Below are 22,503 nucleotides of genomic sequence, written 5' to 3' on the forward strand. Positions count from 1 at the left end.
TTCACTGTTATTCTACAATGTAGAAAATAGTCAAAATAAAGAAAAACCCTTGAATGAGATGGGGTGTCCCAACTTTTGACTGGTACTGTCTCTGCAGAAAGCCCCCAAAGGTATATTGTAAAACATATGTATCATTCATTGAGCTTCCCTGTGTAGCTGCTGAAAGATGCTCAGCATGTAGGTCATGTCCTACATACTCAGACTGACAGTCTGTAAACACCTAAACATGTTCTTTCCCCTTTAGGGACTCTCTGGCTTAGCTGGAAGACTGGGGATCAAGGTGAGACACTTTTTTTATTTGAACTTCTATTTAGTATTTCTGTTGCATCAGTGTTGCTTTCTCATAAAGTAACTTGTACATTCTTGTAAGTAATTCTTAGCTTTCTCATAGTAAAACTACTGTGTCGTGTCCAGCTGATGTGTTCTTATTGGTGTTGTAGGGGGATTCAGGTGAACCAGGAGAGAGAGGGGAGACAGGACGAGCCGGACCCGCAGGAAAGAATGGCATCCCTGGGAAAGAGGTCTGAGACACTACCCATTCCACCCTGGAGCTTTTCCCCTCTGCCAAACCCCTGCATGTTATACTATCACGCACCCAATGCAAATCATCCCTGTTTCAATAGTAGTCACTTACTGCGCTAACGACCTGTTATCACTCTAATACTACTACTCTGTTATAACTATACTACTATTATGTTATACCTATTGTATTTTCTCAAACTCTGCTTCTTCACTACTGGGCCCATTACCTTTTTACATCTACACTTTTATTTCTCCAGTTCAATCAACCTAGAGCAGTAGTCACCAACCTTTTCTGAGCCAAAATCACTTTCTGAGCCGAAATGCAACCCGAGATCTACCGCTCAGATTTCTTTAAAAACATGACTTCAAAAATGTAAGCCTATGCAACATTAACCAATTAAAAACAGTTCTGCAGTGATGAGGTTCGTGCAGTAGGCTACAGGACCAATACAGTCGTGGCCAAAAGTTTTGAGAATGACACAAATATAAATTTTCACAAAGTCTGCTGCCTCAGTTTGTATGGTGGCAATTTGCATATACTCCAGAATGTTATGAAGAGTGATCAGATGAATTGCAATGAATTGCAAAGTCCCTCGTTGCCATGCAAATGAACTGAATTGCAAAAAAACATTTGCACTGCATTTCAGCCCTGCCACAAAAGGACCAGCTGACTTCTCCCAACCATCCAGGAACAGTTTGGTGACGAACAATGCCTTTTCCAGCATGATGGAGCACCTTGCCATAAGGCAAAAGTGATAACTAAGTGGCTCGGGGAACAAAACATTGATATTTTGGGTCCATGGCCAGGAAACTCCCAAGAACCATAATCCCATTGAGAACTTTTGGTCAATCCTCAAGAGGAGGGTGGACAAACAAAAATCCACAAATTCTGACAAACTCCAAGCATTGATTATGCAAGAATGGGCTGCCATCAGTCAGTATGTGGCCCAGAAGTTAATTGACAGCATGCCAGGGCAGATTGCAGAGGTCTTGAAAAAGAAGGGTCAACACTGCAAATATTGACTCTTTGCATCAAATTCATGTAATTGTCAATAAAAGCCCTTGACACTTATGAAATTCTTGTAATTATACTTCAGTATTCCATAGTAACATCTGACAAAAATATCTAAAGACACTGAAGCAGAAAACTTTGTGAAAATTAATATTTGTGCCATTCTCAAAACTTTTGGCCACGACTGTATATTATCACTGCATTTTGGCTACACTTGAATTGCACTGCCAATGTTGTTCTTTTCAGACCATTTTGACATTACATTTAAAAATTGTAGGTATATGATCACACTGGTAATATATCGTTTGTTGTATTACTTGTGAGGCACAGCTGAGTGAGCATAATAAATAGCTTTTTGCTGGACTGATGCCCTGCATCTGATGGTCAGTCTAAGGGGAGGGAGGGAACAGCGGTGAGGCTGCCTCTCACCCGACTCACCGTCCCGGCTCTCTCCCTTCCTCCATGAGAAAAGGGCCAGACTTTTAGCTGATGGCAAAACTTAAGTCACACTGCATTATTTCTGCTTCATGCACCAATTAATGTTGTTACTTCTATGGCCAGAGAAAGTGAAATATTTCTTGATATAAAAAAAGACACAAGCTGCCAATAATAACAATTTAAACATAGCCACAGGAAGTAGGGATGCTGAGGTTGCTGCAGCAGGCCCTGAAAAGTAAGAATGTACATTTTTGTATATATATATATATATATATTTTTTTTTTATTATTTATTTATTTATTTATTCTTACAAAAGTAGTGCACTGGGCCTTTACTAGTCCTGTATTAACGGACCGATATAGCTGACTGTAGTGCAGGAAAACAAAGTGGTGCACTGGGCCTTTACTAGTCCTGTATTAACAGACCGATATAGCTGACTGTAGTGCGGGCAAACAAAGTGGTGCACTGGGCCTTTACTAGTCCTGTATTAACAGACCGATATAGCTGACTGTAGTGCGGGCAAACAAAGTGGTGCACTGGGCCTTTACTAGTCCTGTATTAACAGACCGATATAGCTGACTGGAGTGCGGGCAAACAAAGTGTTGCACTGGGCCTTTACTAGTCCTGTATTAACAGACCGATATAGCTGACTGTAGTGCGGGCAAACAAAGTGGTGCACTGGGCCTTTACTAGTCCTGTATTAACGGACCGATATAGCTGACTGTAGTGCGGGCAAACAAAGTGGTGCACTGGGCCTTTACTAGTCCTGTATTAACGGACCGATATAGCTGACTGGAGTGCGGGCAAACAAAGTGGTGCACTGGGCCTTTACTAGTCCTGTATTAACAGACCGATATAGCTGACTGTAATGCAGGCAACATTTTTTGTGTGTTGGCAGTGCTGAATAACAAATGAAACATGAACTTACTCATAAACTCAGCAGCTCTTTGCTGTATTCATTGAGTCTCTCTCTAGTCATGGTTTTAAAAGTTTTCAAATCTGTTCGAGGGTCCTTTTTACAGTCTATAGTGCAAGGAAACTGTGCAGACACGGTGATCTATCTGATTGGCCAGTGGTAGGCCTATAAGTGCACTTGATTTTCCCTCTAGGCCTGACAAGGGTAGGCGAAGTTCTACATGAAATTGTTCAAAATGGGAACATTTGCCTTCCTGATGCTAGGGCTGCGGAATCAAGTGCATCTACCACCAACAGCGTGAAACAAATAAAAGAAATAGGAACGCAAGGCTTTATCGTTGGGTTTTTCACAGAAATGTTTGGTGATTGACTAGGAATGGGTTGGTGACAATTAAACTATTAGTATGTTATTCAAGACTACCACAAAGGGAATGAATGTCATACTGCCATTCCAGTGCAACTAATAACTGTACTAATACAGTGTGTCTAATTCTGACCTCTTTGTTGTGTAAGTGTTGTTATGATATAACGATAACCTAACCAATCATATAAGGCTTTCTTTCTATCTCTCTCCCCCTCATACCCTGATGACACTAGAGGTACATCACCACTAATGACTGTTACTACAACTACTCAATACTACTACTACTACTAAGTCTATTTCATGTCTACCGCAATCTCTTTTCTGTATACAGTGCATTCAGGAATTATTCAAACCCACTTTACTTTTTCCCCACATTTTGTTACGTTACAACCTTATTCTAAAGTATTGTATTAAATTGTTTTCCCCTCATCAATCTACACACAATACCCCATAATGTCAAAGCAAAAACTGTTTTTTAGAAATTTGACAAATAAAAAACGGAAATATCACATTTACCTAAGTATTCAGACCCTTAACTCAGTACTTTGTTGAAGCACCTTTGGCAGCGATTACAGCCTCTAGTCTTCTTGGGTATGACACTACAAGCTTGGCACACCTGTATTTGGGGAGTTTCTCCCATTCTTCTCTGCAGATGCTCTCAAGCTCTGTCAGGTTGGATGGGGAGCGTCGCTGGACAGGTATTTTCAGGTCTCTCCAGAGATGTTCAATCGGCTTCAAGTCTGGGCTCTGGCTGGGCCACTCAAGGACATTCTAATAGTTGTCCCAAAGCCACTCCTGCGTTGTCTTGGCTGTGTGTTTAGGGTCGTTGTCCTGTTGGTAGGTGAACCTTTTTTTCTTAGTCTGAGGTCCTGAGCGCTCTTCATCAAGGATTTGCTAAGTTCATCTTTCCCTCAATCCAGACTAGTCTCCCAGTCCCTACCGCTGAAAAACATCCCCACAGCATGATGCTGCCACCACCATGCTTCACCTTAGAGATGGTGCCAGGTTTCATCCAGATGTGACGCTTGGCATTCAGGCCGATTAGTTCAATCTTGGTTTCATCAGACCAGAGAATCTTGTTTCTCATGGTCTAAGAGTCCTTCAGGTCCCTTTTGGAAAACTCCAAGCTGTCATGTGCCTTTTACTGAGGGGTGGCTTCTGTCGGGCCACTTTACCATAAAGATAAAAGAGAGCCGCACACTCTTGGAGCTCAGATGCAATAATTTAATTACCAACGTTTCGACAGCCAAGCTGTCTTCATCAGGGTATAATCACAAACACTGCGGGATGACTCGTTTATGTAGTGGCAAAAGACACAGGTGTCTGTAATCATGGCCAAGAGAGTCTTTCTAGGTAGTTTTTCCTAGCCACCGTGCTTCTACACCTGCATTGCTTGCTGTTTGGGGTTTTAGGCTGGGTTTCTGTACAGCACTTTGAGATATCAGCTGATGTACGAAGGGCTATATAAATTGATTTGATTTGATTTTGATTTGATTTGGCCTAATATCATTGGTTAATTATCAAATATTAAAATGGCATACAAAGAACGGCATACAAACAACAAATGGATAGCATACGATCATAAATTAATTTGACTACACAAGCTTACAAACAATTACAATGGCAAAGTCACAATAATCACAAGAATGGCTTCAGATCAAAGTCTACGTTGAGACCGAAGGGAGCTCTTCTAGATCACTCTACCATAAAGGCCTGATTGGTGGAGTGCTGCAGAGATGGTTGTCCTTCTGGGAGGTTATCCCATCTCCACCGAGGAACTCAGGAGCTCTGTCAGAGAGACCATCAGGTTCTTGATCACCTCCCTGACCAAGGCCCTGCTCTCCCAATTGCTCAGTTTAGCTGGGTGTCCAGTTCTAGGAAGAGTCTTGGTGGTTCAAAACTTATTCCGTTTAAGAATGACTGTGTTCTTGGGGACCTTCAAGGTTGCAGACATTTTTTGGTACCCTTCGCCAGATCTGTGTCTCGTCACAATCCTGTCTTGGAGCTCTACGGACAATTCCTTCAACCTCATGACTTGGTTTTTGCTCTGACATGCATTGTCAACTGTAGGACCTTATATAGACAGGTATGTGCCTTTCCAAATCATGTCCAATCAATTGAATTTACCACAGCTGGACTCAAATCAAGTTGGAGAAACATCTCAAGGATGATCAATTGAAAACAGGATGCGCCTGAGCTCAATTTCGAGTGTCATATCAAAGGGTCTGAATACTTATGTAAATAAAGTATTTCAGTTTTTTTTTTTTAAGTAATGTGCTAAGGAGTGTTCTAAACTTGTTTTCGCGTTGTCATTATGGGGTATTGTGTGTAGATTGATGAGGAAAAATTGTATTTAATCAATTTTATAATACGGCTGTAACGCAACAAAATGTGGAAAAGGGGAAGGGGTCTGAATTCTTACCATTGCCCTATGTGATGTTGTGGGGTTCAGTTTTAAAAGTTTGATGTATTTTGACTGTGTCAGTGTGGTGTTCTCCCCCTATGATGGGACTAAATTATGGATCACTGTGTTTTGCAGGGAGCCAAAGGAGACAAGGGTGACGAAGGCACTCCCGTAAGAAACAATCTCTCCTTCCAGCTCTCTATATATCATTTGTCCTGTGACAAACCATGATATCTCTTTTTCTCTCTCTCTCTCTTTCAATTCAATTCAATTTAAGGTCTTTATTGGCATTGGAAACATATTTTTTTAAGTGAAATAGGTAATAAACAAATGTGAAATAAACAATTAATACATTTACTGTAAACATTTTACTCATAAAAGTTCCAAAGTTCTCGCGATCTGTTTCTGTCTCTATCTCTCTGTCTCTCTCTGTCACTCCCTTATTGCCTTATCTGGTTCTATCAGTTCCATTCAAAGTGTTCCATGTTTGAATGCCACTTCTCTCTCTCTGGCAACCATTCTCTTTATTAATATTGGTGAGTGAGAGATGTGTATTATTGTAACATGATTTAGTCACGCCTCAGACCCTCTGCTCATCTGACAGGGGATTGGTGGAGACTAGAGACAATAGTAGACAATAGCATGTATCTGTTTCTATGTCTCCTCACTTCCTCCTTCCCATCTTCCTCTCCTCCATCGGTCTCTCTAATTTTCCATCTGTTCTCGCTCTCTCCACCAGGGGGAGTCTGGACTCCCAGGGAAGGCAGGGGAGAGAGGACTAAGGGTGAGTAGTCACATGTCTGTGTCACATACATGGTGTAAATTAATGGACAAAGCCATTGATCACATGACACCATTCATTCCAATAGCATATTGAAGCCAAATGAAGTCGGTTAAGATGGTGTCTCAAGGAGACATGCACCGTTTGAGCTACTCCTGGAATGGACGTTGCAGGCTAGCTCAGTGCTGCCTCCTCTCATTGTTGAAGGCTGACCTGTGTACTGCAGGCTGCCATTGGCAACTAAATTATCCTTATCTTTTTCTGTGTGTGATTTTAAAAGATTTGGTTCAAGGACATATCATTTTTTGTACCATGCATAATTTAAAAAAAATATATAAATGCAACATGCAACAATTTCAAAGATTTTACTGAGTTACAGTTCATATAAGGAAATCAGTCAATTGAAATAAATGAATTTGGCCCTAATCTATGGATTTCACATGACTGGGAATACAGGTATGATTTTTTGGTCATAGAGACCATTAAAAGGATCTCGTCATGGTATCTCTATGCATTCAAATTGCCATTGATAAAATGCAATTGTGTTTATTGTCCATAGTTTATGCCTGCCCATACCATAACCTCGCCACCACCATGGGGCACTCTGTTCACAATGTCGACATCAGCAAACCGCTCGCCCACACAATGCCATACACGTGGTCTCCGGTTGAGGCCATTTGGACATACTGCCAAATTCTCTAAAATGATGTTGGAGTTGGCTTCTGGTAGAGAAATTAACATTCAATTCTCTGGCAACAGCTCTGGTGGACATTCCTGCAGTCAGCATGCCAATTGCACGTTCTCTTAAAACCTGAGACATCTGTGGCATTGTGTTGTGTGACTAGACTGCACTTTTAAGAGTGGCCTTTTATTGTCCCCAGCACAAGGTGAACCTGTGTAATTATCATGCTGTTTAATCAGCTTCTTGACATGCCAGGTGGATGGGTTATCTTGGCAAAGAAGAAATTAGCTTTTTGTGCGTATGAAAAATGTCTGGGATATTTTATTTCAGCTCATGAAACATGGGACCAACACTTTACATGTTGGTTTATATTTTTGTTCAGTGTAGATTTACACAAAGATTGACCATGAAGATTGCCATTTTTCCATTCACTATAATGGGGGATCCTGTTTTCTGCTTACAATGCCTGCATTACCGCAGTCGGCCTTGAATTTCCATGGCTTCAATGAGAGGGGGCACTATAAAACATAAAAAAACTCTCTTTATGCCCTCTTTTCAGAATCGTCTTGCTGTACTGTATATGGTGATAGATCATTACCTACATTAGTGATCAATCAGTGAAATTGCTTATCCATATATTTATAAATTCCTTTACTTAGATTTGTGTGTATTAGGTATTTGTTGTGAAATTGTTACTTATTACTTGTTAGATATTGCTGCACTGTCGGAACAAGAAGCACAAGCATTTCGCCACACTCGCAATAACATCTGCTAACCATGTGTATGTGACCAATAAAATTTGATTTGATGAACCATGACCAACATGATATGAAGTGGATGTTGTCAGGACAGATGAAATCCTGATGAAGACCGCTTAGCTGTTGTTGATTAAATGCAGTTTTGCATCTGAGCCATCAGTGTGCAGCTTTTCCTTTCTTTTCTAAGATGTTTTTAGGACTACCATGGTAACTAAACATAATCTGTGTGGGTTTTATCCCCCGTCCTCAGGGCCTTGCGGGTCAGCCTGGACGAGCAGGAGAGAAGGGAGACCTGGGAGACCCTGGAGAGCATGGACGTAATGTGAGACACATGTTTATGTGACAATGTGACACTCCTCTGACAGATTGAGCTGATATACTGTCTGTGTCTTCTGTGTAAAAATTATTGAGAGCATGGAAGACATGTGAGACACATGTTTGTGACGTGACACTTCTGTACACCCATGAATCAGTCAATAATTAATGTGACACTCTTCTGCCAGATTCATCTGATACTCTATATGTGTCAGTATTTGTGTTGGTTACTGTGAGTAATACAGTAGCAGTTGGTGTCTGTCTTTAGTGACAGTTTGTGTGTGTGTGGTGTGATGTGTATGGTGTGTCATCCACAGGGCAGCCCAGGACCTATTGGACCAAGAGGAGAGAAAGGAGTTGAGGTCAGAGGTTATGCTGTTTGTTATCTAATCTGATAGAATAGTTCCAATCTGCTCAAAGTAACAAAACTGTATGTTGTTTATGACACAATAGGGAGCTCAAGGCCGCCCAGGACCTCCAGGGAAGGTGGTGAGTCCTGATAAGATTATAACTCTTTAACAATATGTTCATTTAGCAGAGGCTAAATGTGACTTTCAGTCAACAAATATGGCCCTTGTGAGAATCATACCAAAGAAATAGTATTACAAGCACCGTACTAACTGAATGAGCAATCAGAACCACATAGCTACCTACATCTCTCTGTCTCTAACTTCTACAGGGCGATACAGAGCAAAAGCTTAAAGGAGAAAGAGGAGAAAAGGTATGTAGATGTCCTTTACTTACTTCTAACATTGTACGAACACATCTTTGTATGTATACAGCACAGCTCTCTCTCAGTACACCTAACCTCCCAGTGTCTGACATCACTTCCTGTGTCTAGGGAGATGCTGGTGACCCGGGAGAGCATGGGGGCAAAGGTCAGAAGGGCGAGGCAGGGTCCTCAGGGGCTGCGGGGCTCCGGGTGAGTAAGACTGCTGTCTCTGTCTCTTATCTAACCTTTATTTAACCAGGAAAAGCCCATTGAGACCCAGAGTCTCTTTTTCAAGGGAGACCTGGCCAAGAAGGCAGCAACAATCAATACATTACAGAATTAAAACATACAACAACATGATCCAGCCTAAAAAAAACTATTCTGTAACAGTCTCTCATCAACATTTTAAATGAATTCAGTGGCGCTAACGTATCTAGATGAAGCATAGATTGTAGACTATTCCATGCACAAGACGAGAAGGCAGTCTTGCCTAATACTGTAAATGTCCTGAGGACTTTAAGTAGCAACCACCTAGCAGACCGGGTATGGTGACCAGACTACAGAGGTGAAGAGGAAGTTTACTCAAAAGGGCTTTGTAGATGAACACATTCTGTAGATGAACACATACAAATTTAGCTTAGTGCCATATAAAGTGAGGTCCAACTCACCATTTGGTAAAAGGTGCAATGGTGGGTGAGTGACTTGGCATTTGTAATAAAGCGCAAGGATGCATGATAAACAGAGTCCCGTCTCTGTAAGACTGTTGAGGCTGCATGCATATACAACAAGTCACCATAATCAATTACAGAGAGAAAAGTGGCCTGAACAAGCTTTTTTATTTATTTTGACCTTTTATTTAACTAGGTAAGTCAGATAAGAACAAATTATTATTTACAATGACGGCCTACCCCGGCCAAACCCAGGCGACGTTGGGCCAATTTTACGCCGCCCTATGGGACTCCCAACCACGGTCGGTTGTGGTACAGCCTTGAATCAAACCAGGGTCTGTAGCGCTGAGATACAGTGCCTTAGACCGCTGCGCCACTCGGCTCCTTTCTAGCTATAAGGGGGAAGCAAGCCTTATTACGAAAATAAAAACACAATTTCTAATTGGGTTTAAAGAAACCTTGTCATCCAACCATATACCTAGGTATTTGTAGGATGACACGTTTTCAATGGATAAGTACCCTTGATGGGTCACTGCCTCTAAACTACCTCTAAACTTTAAGCAGAGTCTTACGGGGCTATCCTTCCAAATCTAGTTTCTTGAGAAACCTAAGCTTCGGCGGTTACTGAGTATACTGACCTGTGATGGCTGTCTGTCTGTCTGTGTGCTGTAGTGTGTGTAATTCTTACCCTGTGTCTTCTCTGTCTCACCTGCTCTGTTGTTTGTCTGTGTAGGGTCTCGAGGGACAGCGTGGACCTCCAGGGTCGAGAGTAAGTCACTGTCTGTCTGTCATGTGTGTCTGTCTGTTTTTCTGTCAAGTGTGTCTGTCTTTCTGTCTGCCTGTATGTCTATCTCTAATGTTTGTCTCTGTCTAATCACTCTATGCTTCTCTCCTCCCCTCTCTCTATTTCACTCATGGCTCTTTTTTTATTTTTATCCAGGGTGACACAGGAGAGAGAGGAGGCCCAGGAGAGAAGGTCTGAACAACACATGCTACAGTGACTTCTCACATTCTCACACAGGCAGATTTTCTAATTGACAAATCCTGATAGGATATGGTTCTCCAAACTGGCTGGTGATTGGCAGGTTGCGCTGTCCTTCATTCCACCGGATCCTGTTTACCAGTCTGCAGATTCCCAGTGGGATGAAGCTCAGTGGGGCCTGCTCATAACATCACCATAGCCTGAGACATACAACTTACTACTGTATACACACATGCTCTGCATCCTAAAAAATACCTCACCGTAGTAATTTTCAAACATTGAACTAACTCTGAGTAATGACGCTGGAGCACTGAATTGCCTTTTCACAGTAGTAGTAGAGTTTTATCCTCTTGTGCAAAATGTTCCCAGGTCCAATACAACCACTGTGCAGCCCTTAATCTGATCATACTCTATGCATCATGTGTGCTCCTCTCTGTAGGGAGAGAGAGGTGCGTCTGGGCTGGATGGACGCAATGGTCTGGATGGCAAACCAGGGGCACCAGGAACGGCCGGCCTGAGGGTCAGTACCTCTGTCTCTGTCATACAGACATTACAACAGCTGTAGATTCTCAGGGTACTGTGAACATGACATACACATTACTGTCTTTAGTTGTATCTCAATTATTTTCCCTTGGTGTTACAGGGAGACCCAGGGAAACTAGGGGATCCAGGAAGAGATGTGAGTACCAATGTTCTCCAGGCCAGAATCAACCCCTAGACTCGGGGTGCACAACCCCAGTCCCAGAGGGCTGCGCTTCTGCTGGCTTGTGTGGCTCTCTGGTACATTCATTAGTCTGTTAAAGTCAGTGAGTGGAGCTGTTACCATTTGTCTTATCTGAACCTTGGAGAGGTCCCATTAAGAAATGAGAACGGACTTCATGCAAAGATGATCTATTATATTGATGGTCCACTGGCCGCTTTAACAATGGAAATACATGTCTGCAAAGGTGAAAGGCAGGTGGGAGGAGGCGAGATCAGGTGGGAACATTCTGATGATCTTTTGTAGAAAACGTATCAATACACTCGTAACAACCAAAGCATTATGAAATCAAATAAGCCTCAGCTATCAAAATAGCAATTCACTTTCATCTTAAACAAATTGTCACTTTCACATTGCCCTCCAGACAAAAACACCTCACTTGCTTATAGCGTTAAGCAGAACAAATCTGCTTAATCTGCGCGGACAGATTTTGGGCGACCCTTTGCCTCTTGCTTTCAGCTTCAGGATAGTATCGCATCTGCCAAATTACTAAAATGTCAATGTACGTGGAACAAAAATATAAACGCAACATGTAAAGTGTTGGTCCCATGTTTCATGAGCTGAAAAAGCGTATTTCTCTTAAATGTTGTGCACAAATTTGTTTACATCCCTGTTAGTGAGCATTTCTCCATTGCCAAAGTAATCCATCTACCTGACTGGTGTGGCATATCAAGAAGCTGATTAAACAGCATGATCATTGCACAGGTGCACCTTGTGCTGGAGAAAATAAAAGGCCACCCTAAAATGTGCAGTTTTGTCACACAACACAATGCTACTGATGTCTCAAGTTTTGAAGAAGCATGCAATTGGCATGCTGACCTCTGGAATGTCCACCAGAGCTGTTGCCAGATAAGTTGATGTTAATTTCTCTACTATAAGCCGCCTCCAACATCATTTTAGAGAATTTGGCAGTACTTCCAGCCGGCCTCACAACCGCAGACTATGTGTAACCATGCCAGCCCAGGACCTCCACATCCGGCTTCTTCACCTGCAGGACCGTCTGAGACCAGCCACCCAGACAGCAGATGAAACTGTGAGTTTGCACAAACAAATAATTTCTGCACAAACTGTCAGAAACCATTTCAGGGAAACTCATCTGCGTGCCCGTCGTCCTCACCAGGGTCTTGACCTGACTGCAGTTCGGCGTCGTAACCCGACTTCAGTGGGCCAATGCTCACCTTCGATGGCCACTGGCACCCTGTAGGAATGGATGAATCCCGCTTTCAACTGTACCGAGCAGATAGTATGGCGTTGTGTGGGTGAGCTGTTTGCTGATGTCAGTGTTGTGAACAGAGTGCCCCGTGGTGGTGAGGTTATGGTATGGGCAGGCATAAACTACAGACAACGAACACAATTGCATTTTATCGATGGCAATTTGAATGCTCCTTGACAAGATCCTGAGGCCCATTGTCGGGCCATTCATCCGCCACCATCACCTCATGTTTCAGCATGATAATGCATACCCCAGTGGCGCAAGGATCTGTACACAATTCCTGGAAACTGAAAATATCCCAGTTCTTCCATGGCTGCACATGTTTGGGATGCTCTGGATCGACGTGTACGACAGCATGTTCCAGTTCCCGCCAATAACCAGCAACTTCGAACAGCCATTGAAAAGGAGTGCGACAACATTCTATAGGCTACAATCAACAGTGCTTTATTGACTGTGAACTTGCTTATTTATCCAATGGTGTGACAGACTATGTTTGTTCCCAAGCTCTGGACTCTGACTCTATTGGTTACACAGACTCTTGGCCTCCCATCGTATTCTAACTACCTCTCGCCGGCTTTGTATTCATGTTATCTGATGAAATTGCTGTACAATATTATCTTGTTGCCATCTGATGCACATCCAAATGTCATAAACAATCAACACTGCAGAGTTCTTCCAGTCCTCTGCCATGCCCTGATTGTATTACTGCTGATGATATCTGGAAATGTGCATATACACCCTAGCCCATCTACTGTTGCTAGCCCCAATTCAGACTTGTTCTCTGATATCTGTTTCACTGATTTCTGCTCTCGTAAAAGTCTGGGTTTTCTGCAAATTGACACTTCAAGCCTATTACCTAAAATGGATACATTTAAAGTGTGGGTTCACAGCACCAATCCAGATGTGTTGGTCATTACTGAAACGTGGTTAAGAAAGAGTGTTTTCAACACTGATGTGAACTTTTCTGGTTATAACCTTTTTTGACAAGACAGATCTTCAAAGGAGGTGGAGTGGCAATCTTTACCAAGGATCACCTTCAGTGCTCGGTTGTCTCCACCAAGTCTGTCTACAATCAATTTGATTTGCTGTTTTTAAGCATTAACCATCAGCAGCGGCCTGTACCCTACCTGCCCTAAGATCTCTCCTGGCCCCTTACACTAAGTCTGAATGTGTCCTGCTAGGTGACCTAAACTGGGATATGCTTAAAGCACCTGACCAAGTCCTAAAGCAATGGGACTCCCTAAATCTTTCTCGGATTATTACCAATCCCACAAGGTATGACTCCAAACACCTAGAAACAGCTACACAAATAATCCTGATAGGTATCAGCCTGCTGTTTTCTGTATTGACCTTAGTGATCACTGTTTTACAGCCTGTGTTCGTAATGGCTGCTCAATGAAACAACCTGTCCTGACTTGTCATTGACGCTTGCTAAAAAAAACTTTAAAGAGCAAGCCTTCATGACCTCTGTAAATTGGTATAGAATCCCCTCTGTCGAAGAGGCTTAGTCTTTCTTTTTTGGTATTTTCAGCGGTATTGTTAACAAACATGCCCCATAAAGAAAATTATAATTAAAAACAGGTTCAGGCTCAGGTTCGACCGTGATCTGGCAGAGTAACTCCACCTCAAGAATTTCATTTGGCAGACTGGCTCTTGTTCAGGCAAATGATAAATAAATGCACTCAGGCTATCCAGAAGGCCAAAGTTAGTTACTTTAAGGAGCAGTTCTCTCTCTGTGGGCCTCACCCCAAGACGTTCTGGAAAACAGTTAAAGACCTGGAGAATTAACCCTCCTCCTCACATCTGCCCATGTCCCTTAATGTTGATGATGTGGTTGTTACTGACAAGGAGCACATGGCTGAGCTCTTTAATCGCCACTTCATTATGTCTGGATTCCTATTTGACTCAGCCATGCCTCCTTGCCCGTCTAACATTTCCTCATCTCCCACCCCTTCTAATACGGAACTATCCCTAATGCTCCTCACTATTTTTCCCCTGTCCCACTACAAAGTTTCTCCCTGCAGGCAGTCACTGAGTCTGAGGTGTTAAAGAACCCCTAAAAACATCTGGTTCAATGCAACCTTAAAGGTCCTAAATGATGTCACCATTGTCCTTGATTCTAATTCATGTTTTTATTGACTTGGCCAAAGCCTTTGATACGGTAGACCATTCCATTCTTGTGGGCCGGCTAAGGAGTATGTCACCAAGGGAGTACCCCAAGACTCGATCCTAGGCTATACGCTCTTCTCAATTTACATCAACAACATAGCTCAGGCAGTAGGAAGCTCTCTCATCCATTTATATGCATTCTTATACTCAGCTGGCCCCTTCACAGATTTTGTTCTTAAATGCACTACAACAAAGCTTTGTTAGTGCCCAACAAGCTTTCTCTGCCCTTAACCTTTTTCTGAACACCTCCAAAACAAAGGTCATGTGGTTTGGTAAGAAGAATGCCCCTCCCCACCAGTGTGATTACTACCTCTGAAGGTTTAGAGCTTGAGGTAGTCACTTCATACAAGTACTTGGGAGTATGGCTAGACGGTACACTCTTTGTCTCAGCACATATCAAAGCTGCAGGCTAACGTTAAATCTAGACTTGGTTTCCTCTATCACAATTGCTAGTCTTTCACCCCAGCTGCCAAACTAACCCTGATTTAGATGACCATCCTACCCACGCTAGATTACGGAGACATAATTTATAGATCAGCAGGTAAGGGTGCTCTTGAGCGGCTAGATGTTCTTTACCATTCGGCCATCAGATTTGCCACCAATGCTCCATATAGGTCACATCATTGCACTCTATACTCCTCTGTTGACTGGTCATCTCTGTATACCCGTCGCAAGATTCACTGGTTGATCGTTATTTATCTCCATCTCTTCATTCAAAGACTCAATCACGGACACTTACTGACAGTTGTTCACGTGTTGTATTGTTGTCTCAGACTTCTTTCCCTTTGTGCTATTGTCTGTGCCCAATAATGTTTGTACCATGTTTTGAGCTGCTAACATTTTCTGCTGCTATGTTGTGTTGCTACTGTGTTTTTGTCATGTGTTGTTGTCTTAGGTCTCTCTTTACGTTGTGTTGTCTCTCTTGTCGTGATGTGGGTTTGTCCAAAATATATATGTTTTATTCTAGCCGTCACTTACTGTGTTTGAACACTAGAGGGCACTATGTTGCTGTGTGGTTTCAGCCCTCACCCCTCCACTCTTGTCTGTCTGTCTCACCAGGGGCTGCCAGGACTAAGAGGTGTACAGGGCCTCCCAGGTCCTATTGGGCCCGCTGGAAATCCAGGCACACCTGTGAGTTTGCCAACACTGTCAACCACACAAACAAAAACACATACATGCACGATGCACACACACACACACACACACACACACACACACACAAAGCTCCACTTTCCAAAGCGCGTGTCTCATTGATGTCTCATAAGCCTAATTGTTGTGTTTCAGGGCAAAGCAGGAGAAGATGGAAAACCAGGGACTGCTGGGAAAATGGTGAGGGATCAGTCAGACCTGACATCCTGCAGGGCATTACCACACTACATCAAACCTCTGATTAATAACAAATTGAATGAAAACAATTGCATGCGATTCAGTGCTATTCATTATGAGTTAGTCCTATGTGTCTCTGTCTGTGTAATTACCATTAAACATGTTTGTCACATCCTCAGGTTAAAGTGCACTGATCAAATGTGACTCTGATGCTTTTATTCTACCTGAGTGGCTTTTAAACATGCCTATAGGGCTCTGGTCAAAATGAATGCATTATGTAGGGTTAGGGAGCCATTTGGAGAGCTACCCATCTGTTGTAATGTTAAGTGAGGAGGAAATAGGATGATCAACCAAAGCCTCTGCAATACATTATCTATCTAACTGAGAGGCTTTGCTTGATACAACAGCACAGTGAGCTTTTATAAATGTGCATTTCAGTGTTGTAAGTTTGGTATTGTGTTGTTTTTCGCAGGGTGAGGATGGAGTACCAGGGGAAGATGGCAGAAAGGTTTGTGTTGGTTATGGCAACATTCATTCATGGTCTATGGTCCACTGACCTGTAAACATCACGGTTTCCTCCCATTGCTGTGCTGTTTATGATAATTTGGAGTTAATGTGAGTGTCTTTGCAGTGTCACTGTTGTCTTTAGTTGTGTAATGAAAATCATGTTTCTCTACCTCACAGGGTGACAAAGGAGAGGCTGGGGTTTCTGGAAGAGACGTTAGTAACTTGTTACCCTGTATCTTTATCTCTCCCCTCTCGCTCTCTTTCTATGTTTGTACAATGTCCTTTCTTTCCTCCCCTGCTGTCTCTCTCTTCCTCTCGCTCCCTCTTTGCCTCCGTCTTTATCGATCCTGCTCTCCTCGGGCTCCTGAGCATCTCTCGATTATCCCTGTTCCGTTTCTTTCTCGCCATCAATCCTCCTCCTAGTGTGTGTTTATTAAGCGTACTCTCCTGTGACATTGATATTTCTATCACACCCTACCTTCACAGGGGAATCAATAGCGCTCTAAGCAGCAGCTGTATAAATGCAACGGTGGGTAATGATCAAGCTCTGCCTTTGAGGGCCAGCCGCTTCTGAGAGGGGATCCGCACGGGCATAGAATGTCAAGGCTTTGGTTTCATGTCCAAATTCATAGAAATTATCTAGGACATCTGCCTCCTTTCTAGTTCAAGCCAGACCCCTTAGGAATAGAATAGAGTGTCCGTGCTGGTCTGAAGTTGTCAAGTGTGTGTGTGTGTTTCAGGGCCGTGATGGGCTGAAGGGGGACCGGGGCCTTGGCGGGCCTGCAGGGCCAACTGGTCTATCTGGGCCCCAAGGGGTCCCTGGCACCATCGGACCTCCAGGACAGGTACAGAACAGTCATATGACTCTGCTTCCTAGAATGTGTGTGTGTGTCACTTGGTGCTCTGATTATACAGTTATCTCTCTCTCCCCTCTCTTCTCTCTCAGGTGGTCTATGCGAAGGGAGCTCCAACACCATCTATCCCTGGCCCTCAGGGGCCTCCAGGAAGCCCAGTAAGTTACTATGTTGGATATGAGCCGTGCAGTATAGCAGTATAGCATAGCCTGATGTAGCAGTACTGTGTGCTTGTCTTAAGTACATTTCTAATGCACTCTGTTTCTGATGCCCATCTCTCTCTGTCTCTCAGGGTGTGCCTGGAATCCCAGGGACCGCAGGAGCTAGAGTAAGGCATTTCCATAGAGATAATTTACTATTATTTATTTCTATGGTCAGTCAGTCTGCTCTAGCTCTGTCCATCCATCCATCTGTCCTTCAGTCTGATCTCTGATCCATTCACTCTTGTATTTCAGGGGGAGAGAGGAGCAGTGGGCAGTAAAGGTGAAAGGGTAAGTGTGTGTGTGTGTCTGACATATGAATGTGCACACATGCTGTTTCCTGAGTGTGTGTATGGGTGTATGTGTTAGTGCATCTTTAGTATTACTTATGTGAGATGTTATTGACAGGGTGACCCAGGAGAGGACGGGCAACCGGGCAGGCCTGGAACAGCAGTGGTAAGAAAATACGCATTCAAGAAAGGAGAATAACCCCAGCATGTGACTGATAAAGGCATGACCATGTACTGTATTCACTCCTCCTTGACACTCTTTGTGCCTCTCTCCCATCAGGATGTGCAGAAGGCCCTCTCTAACCTTGGCATTGAGGTAAGTGGATATTAAATGTTTGCAATGATGTGACATTAAGGCATAGCTGTGCTGTATATGAGTCTCCTTCCCTTTTACCAAGCCTGGGTTCTATTCATTCGGACACACTGTATCAAAGTGTTGAAACCTTTACTTCAACTTGAAACGAAGTCCAAGTAGGCCCCTCCTGTTTCAGTTTGCTTCCTTTAGTTTGGTGCCTGATGAATACGACTGTCCCTGTACTGTCCTGTCTGTAGATGCAGGACCTGAAGGTGCTTGTGGATAACGGGAATGTGCCAGGCAAGAGTGTGCAGGAGAAGGCTGAGAAGGGCCAGAGAGGAGACAAGGGAGAGGCCGGGCAGAGAGGACCAGCAGGGATAGATGTGAGTGAGCGGTCTCCAATTTGGGGGCAGTGTGGGGAACAAAGAGACTATATCAAGACCCCACGCAAATGTTGTATTAGAGTGAACTAAAACATGGTGTTAGTGTGTTTATTTGACCCATTATGTAATGCATAACTCTCTGCTTACTCTAAAAGTGATTCTCTGTATGACTGCATGGATTTTGAAAACAATGATTTCTAGGACAGTATGTGTAAGTAATGTCTTTACTCATTTCCATGTCAGGGTGCCCGCGGGCTGTCTGGGGAGAGGGGTGTGAAGGGAGAGCAGGGGGAACGGGGGCCTGTAGGGGCCACAGGACCCACAGGGAGGGCCATTGGAGAGAAGGGCCCAGTAGGACCCACGGGACAGGCTGGAGAGCCAGGAAAACCTGGAATACCTGGAGTACCAGGGAGAGCCGGAGAACTGGGAGAGGCTGGACGACCTGGAGATAAGGTGAGGAGGAGGAAGGAGTGGTTTAAGGAGAGAGAGAGGGAGAGGAATATGAAAGGAGGAAATAAAAAAATAAAAAAGAGAGGAAGATCATGTGGATTAGAGATGTGTCATGTGATACCACTTTGACTTCCAGGGGGAGAGAGGAGAGAAGGGTGACAAAGGAGAGGCTGTGAGTATATTCATCACCACAATAATCATCATTTAATGTACTGTATGGAGGATGTATACTGTATGGATGTTGACCAGAACATGACTGTTCTCATCTCCAGGGGAAAAACGGGCTAGGTGGCTCAGTGGGCCCTCCTGGACCAAAGGTGACCCGCACAGACTACTTTTCTAATAAGTCGTCATTACAGTAAACATATTATAGTTCACCCAGAGGTTACTGGGTGCAGTGTGTTTATTGGGGTGTGTGTGTGTGTGTTTAAGGGTGCTGCTGCAGTAGCGGGTGAAGCTGGACTCCCCGGAGCAAGGGGCCTCCCTGGGGTCACAGGGCCGAAGGGAGAGCCTGGCGCCTCAGGGCCACAGGGATCCAAAGGCGACAGGGTCAGAACACCTCACTCTTAATATTGCAGTACTTCATCTTGCAGCCTGATGTGAGTCCCTGTGTTTAATAAGCTGTGTGTGTGTGTGTGTGTGTGTGTGTGTTTGTGTGTGTTACAGGGTATTGCAGGGCTCCGTGGAGATAAAGGTGATCGGGGTCCATCTGGAGAACAGGGACGCGATGGTTTTCAGGTGACTGTGTGCTTTACAATAAGTGGCTATCCCTCCTCTCATCTACAACTGAGGTGTCAAACATGCATTCATTGTGCACCCCTTGGTGAAAAGGACTTTGACACCTCCATGATACGCTGTGAGATGAGATGTGACTGGCTCTAACCATATGGGTTAACAGTTGGCACTAACTGATACCAGGTTGTATTAGCCTCATCATTGTGTGATTATGGTGCGGAGGAGGTTGTGAAGACAGTGTTGTAGTGGTAGCTAGTAGTAACCAGGTTGTGTTTTGATCATTTCAGGGGACAGCAGGAGAACCTGGCAAACCGGGACAGGATGGGAAGCCGGTGAGAGGAGGAGGGGTGGGGTTGAAGGAAAGATTAAAATGATGATAATATTGTAATCATATGATAAGGTTACTGCAGCTAGGCTACCTAATACATTTTCAGATAAAGTCGGTCTGTCAGGCTTTTATTTTGATTGATATCAATAACCATACAATTATACAGTGATATACTGTGGTGCTTCTTTGTTGATATATTATGCCATTTAGATGTGACTGCATGGATGCATTATGCATACTGTGCACTCATCTGTTTTCAAAGAGACAGCTTCCAGGAGACAGATCCCAGACATCAAAGGACAAACTGGAGTTACACAGTTTTCAGGTCTTCAGTAGAATGGCTGCACTACAGTATATAGTTAAGCAGATAATGTTGTGTTTGAGTTCCAGTGATCATAACATGTCCAACCATACAGTAGGTGAGTAACTGAAGGATTGATGCTGATGTTGTGTAATCAACCATGACTAACTAGGGCCCAGAGTTTCTCCTGGTCTGTAAGAACTCAGAGCCCTAGTAGTCATAACATGAGGAGGATAGAGATGGGTAGAAGGAGAAAGAGAAATAGATTTGAAGGTGTGGAGGTGGAGAGATGATAAGATAACTCACGCTTCTTGTTTCATCCCACAATGTTTCGAAGCAGGGTCCACAAGGGCCAGCTGGTCCTCAAGGCCGCTCAGTGAGTAACAGTAACCCAGCCATGCAGCCTCCTTTAGGGCTGGCCCTGCGTAGGAAAGCCTATGGATTGGCTGCCAGTGCTAGGCCGCGGATGGAGCTGATGTATCTGTTTTCCTTTGGGCTGAGGCTACGTAGAACCTTTAGACTGTAACCTTTTGCAACTCTGCTTCTAACAACTCCTCCCTCTTTCTTCTTACCTCCCCCCATCAATCTGTCTAATTTTGATCTATTTTACACCCTTTCTGTCCCTCCCTCTCTTTTCAACACTTCCAATTACCCTTGTGTCCTACTATCCTACTCTTTCCCTTCTTCTTCTCCCCCTCTCCTTCCTCTCCTCCCTCTCTGACTCTAGGGCCTGCCTGGGTTCCCTGGAGTGCTGGGCAGACCGGTAGGTTCTGTGCTGCTGGCTGGCATGCTTGTGACCAGGGAAATGGGGGCTGGGGGGGTACATGAGTCAGGTGGAGGGGTACAAGCACGACCCAAGGATGCTGTGACGGTACCAGTTTCCACCGCACTGCAGCTGAGGGGTTTGGAGAGAGGGGAATATTGTCAGGGGACGCTAGTATCATCAGTATCAACATGCACACACAGTCACAGAGTCCTCCACCGCGCCATCCTCTGCATTCATGTCCCCACTTTAATTTTCTTTCATTTGAATTAGGGCCCATCTCCCAGGGGTCTGAGACTAGAGTTTGGCTTTGATAGGAAACTCATGAAATATTAATCTGGACCACCTGTTCCCAGAGTACCACTGATGGCTGGAATGTTTTATGTATTAAACACCACACATTTGTAACACATATGCCACATACACTAACCAAGATCAATTGGATGCAATAGGGTTGTGAATACTGAGATGGATTACCTGCCCTGTCAGAATTGTAACAGATGCATTTTGCTTAGTGTCATAGCTCTCTGCATTGTATGCTAGCTTTCTGTGCTTGTGGCTTCACCTGCTCTGTTGTCTGCTTCTCAGTCCTCCCAAAGCACTGTTTGTACATTGTATACCATGTGTGTGTCTTCGTGTATTGTGTGTGTATGCAGTTGTGTATTTGTTTGTGTGTGAACACTTTTTCTTTGATGTTCACGTATGAAATGTATGTCTTTTCTTATTTATTTGTTATTTTTAACCTTTATTTTTTCTAGGCAAGTATGTCTGTACAAAGCCTACATGTATGTACAGTATGCTGTGTGTATGCACAGCAAATTGGCCAGTGTTACCTAGTGTTGATTTTTCAGTGTAACATTTCTAGTGTTGACTCAATTGTTAAATTAACACTCATTGGTGTAAAATAAACCACACCCATCATTATCATATTTCCTAGCATGCTCTATTGCAGGTTGCTTTTTAGAATGGTTTGTTTCAATATCTATGTTTTTGCATCGATGAATTAATCTTATGCCACTGAAATATAAAAACATCTAAAGTAATCCAATCAGTTACTTGGACTTATTGCACCCGTTACTGAAATGGTTGTTCCAGTTTAGATGGTTTAGGTAGTCCAATATGTTAGACTTCCCGACAGGCATTCTTTCTGAATGCAGGTTAGGGCGGGGTGAATAAAAATTCAAATTGTTGGATATCCCCACTCTGGCTGGATTCCAATAGGAATTACACTTCACTTTGCAAGCCAGCATAAAGTGACTTGCATGCCTGAAAACCATGGGTTTCAGGCCACTATATTAGGGTAAACAAAGCCCTCAAAATAAGGCCTTATTGAGCACTTGTATTATGTTGAGTAATTTAATTTTAATGATGACCTA

At 43.5% G+C, this 22,503-nt stretch overlaps 1 protein-coding gene across 7 annotated transcripts in view; it reads left to right on the forward strand.

Annotated features, from left to right (window-relative positions):
* Positions 1–22,503, forward strand: part of LOC110493231 (uncharacterized) — a 121,357-nt gene that overhangs the window by 71,341 nt on the left and 27,513 nt on the right. For 4 of the 7 annotated variants that reach the window (XM_090205706.1, XM_090205702.1, XM_090205704.1 and 1 more), the window contains 31 exons: positions 245–280; positions 441–521; positions 5,791–5,826; positions 6,395–6,439; positions 8,127–8,198; positions 8,509–8,553; positions 8,645–8,680; positions 8,871–8,912; positions 9,033–9,113; positions 10,305–10,340; positions 10,512–10,547; positions 10,993–11,073; positions 11,197–11,232; positions 15,755–15,826; positions 15,980–16,024; positions 16,494–16,529; positions 16,706–16,741; positions 17,269–17,373; positions 17,475–17,540; positions 17,675–17,710; positions 17,838–17,873; positions 17,991–18,038; positions 18,153–18,188; positions 18,425–18,550; positions 18,794–19,003; positions 19,137–19,172; positions 19,273–19,317; positions 19,433–19,549; positions 19,667–19,738; positions 20,023–20,067; positions 20,705–20,740. In XM_090205706.1, coding sequence (XP_090061832.1) covers positions 245–280; positions 441–521; positions 5,791–5,826; positions 6,395–6,439; positions 8,127–8,198; positions 8,509–8,553; positions 8,645–8,680; positions 8,871–8,912; positions 9,033–9,113; positions 10,305–10,340; positions 10,512–10,547; positions 10,993–11,073; positions 11,197–11,232; positions 15,755–15,826; positions 15,980–16,024; positions 16,494–16,529; positions 16,706–16,741; positions 17,269–17,373; positions 17,475–17,540; positions 17,675–17,710; positions 17,838–17,873; positions 17,991–18,038; positions 18,153–18,188; positions 18,425–18,550; positions 18,794–19,003; positions 19,137–19,172; positions 19,273–19,317; positions 19,433–19,549; positions 19,667–19,738; positions 20,023–20,067; positions 20,705–20,740 — 1,866 coding nt within the window. Of the gene's footprint in view, positions 1–244; positions 281–440; positions 522–5,790; positions 5,827–6,394; positions 6,440–8,126; positions 8,199–8,508; positions 8,554–8,644; positions 8,681–8,870; positions 8,913–9,032; positions 9,114–10,304; positions 10,341–10,511; positions 10,548–10,992; positions 11,074–11,196; positions 11,233–15,754; positions 15,827–15,979; positions 16,025–16,493; positions 16,530–16,705; positions 16,742–17,268; positions 17,374–17,474; positions 17,541–17,674; positions 17,711–17,837; positions 17,874–17,990; positions 18,039–18,152; positions 18,189–18,424; positions 18,551–18,793; positions 19,004–19,136; positions 19,173–19,272; positions 19,318–19,432; positions 19,550–19,666; positions 19,739–20,022; positions 20,068–20,704; positions 21,128–22,503 lie in introns of all 7 variants that reach the window. The other 3 variants (XM_090205703.1, XM_090205705.1, XR_016487963.1) reach the window with 2 other exon arrangements.

This window comes from Oncorhynchus mykiss, chromosome 17 (genome assembly GCF_057628025.1).
Source record: "Oncorhynchus mykiss isolate SJ-2025 chromosome 17, ASM5762802v1, whole genome shotgun sequence".
NCBI lineage: Eukaryota > Metazoa > Chordata > Actinopteri > Salmoniformes > Salmonidae > Oncorhynchus > Oncorhynchus mykiss.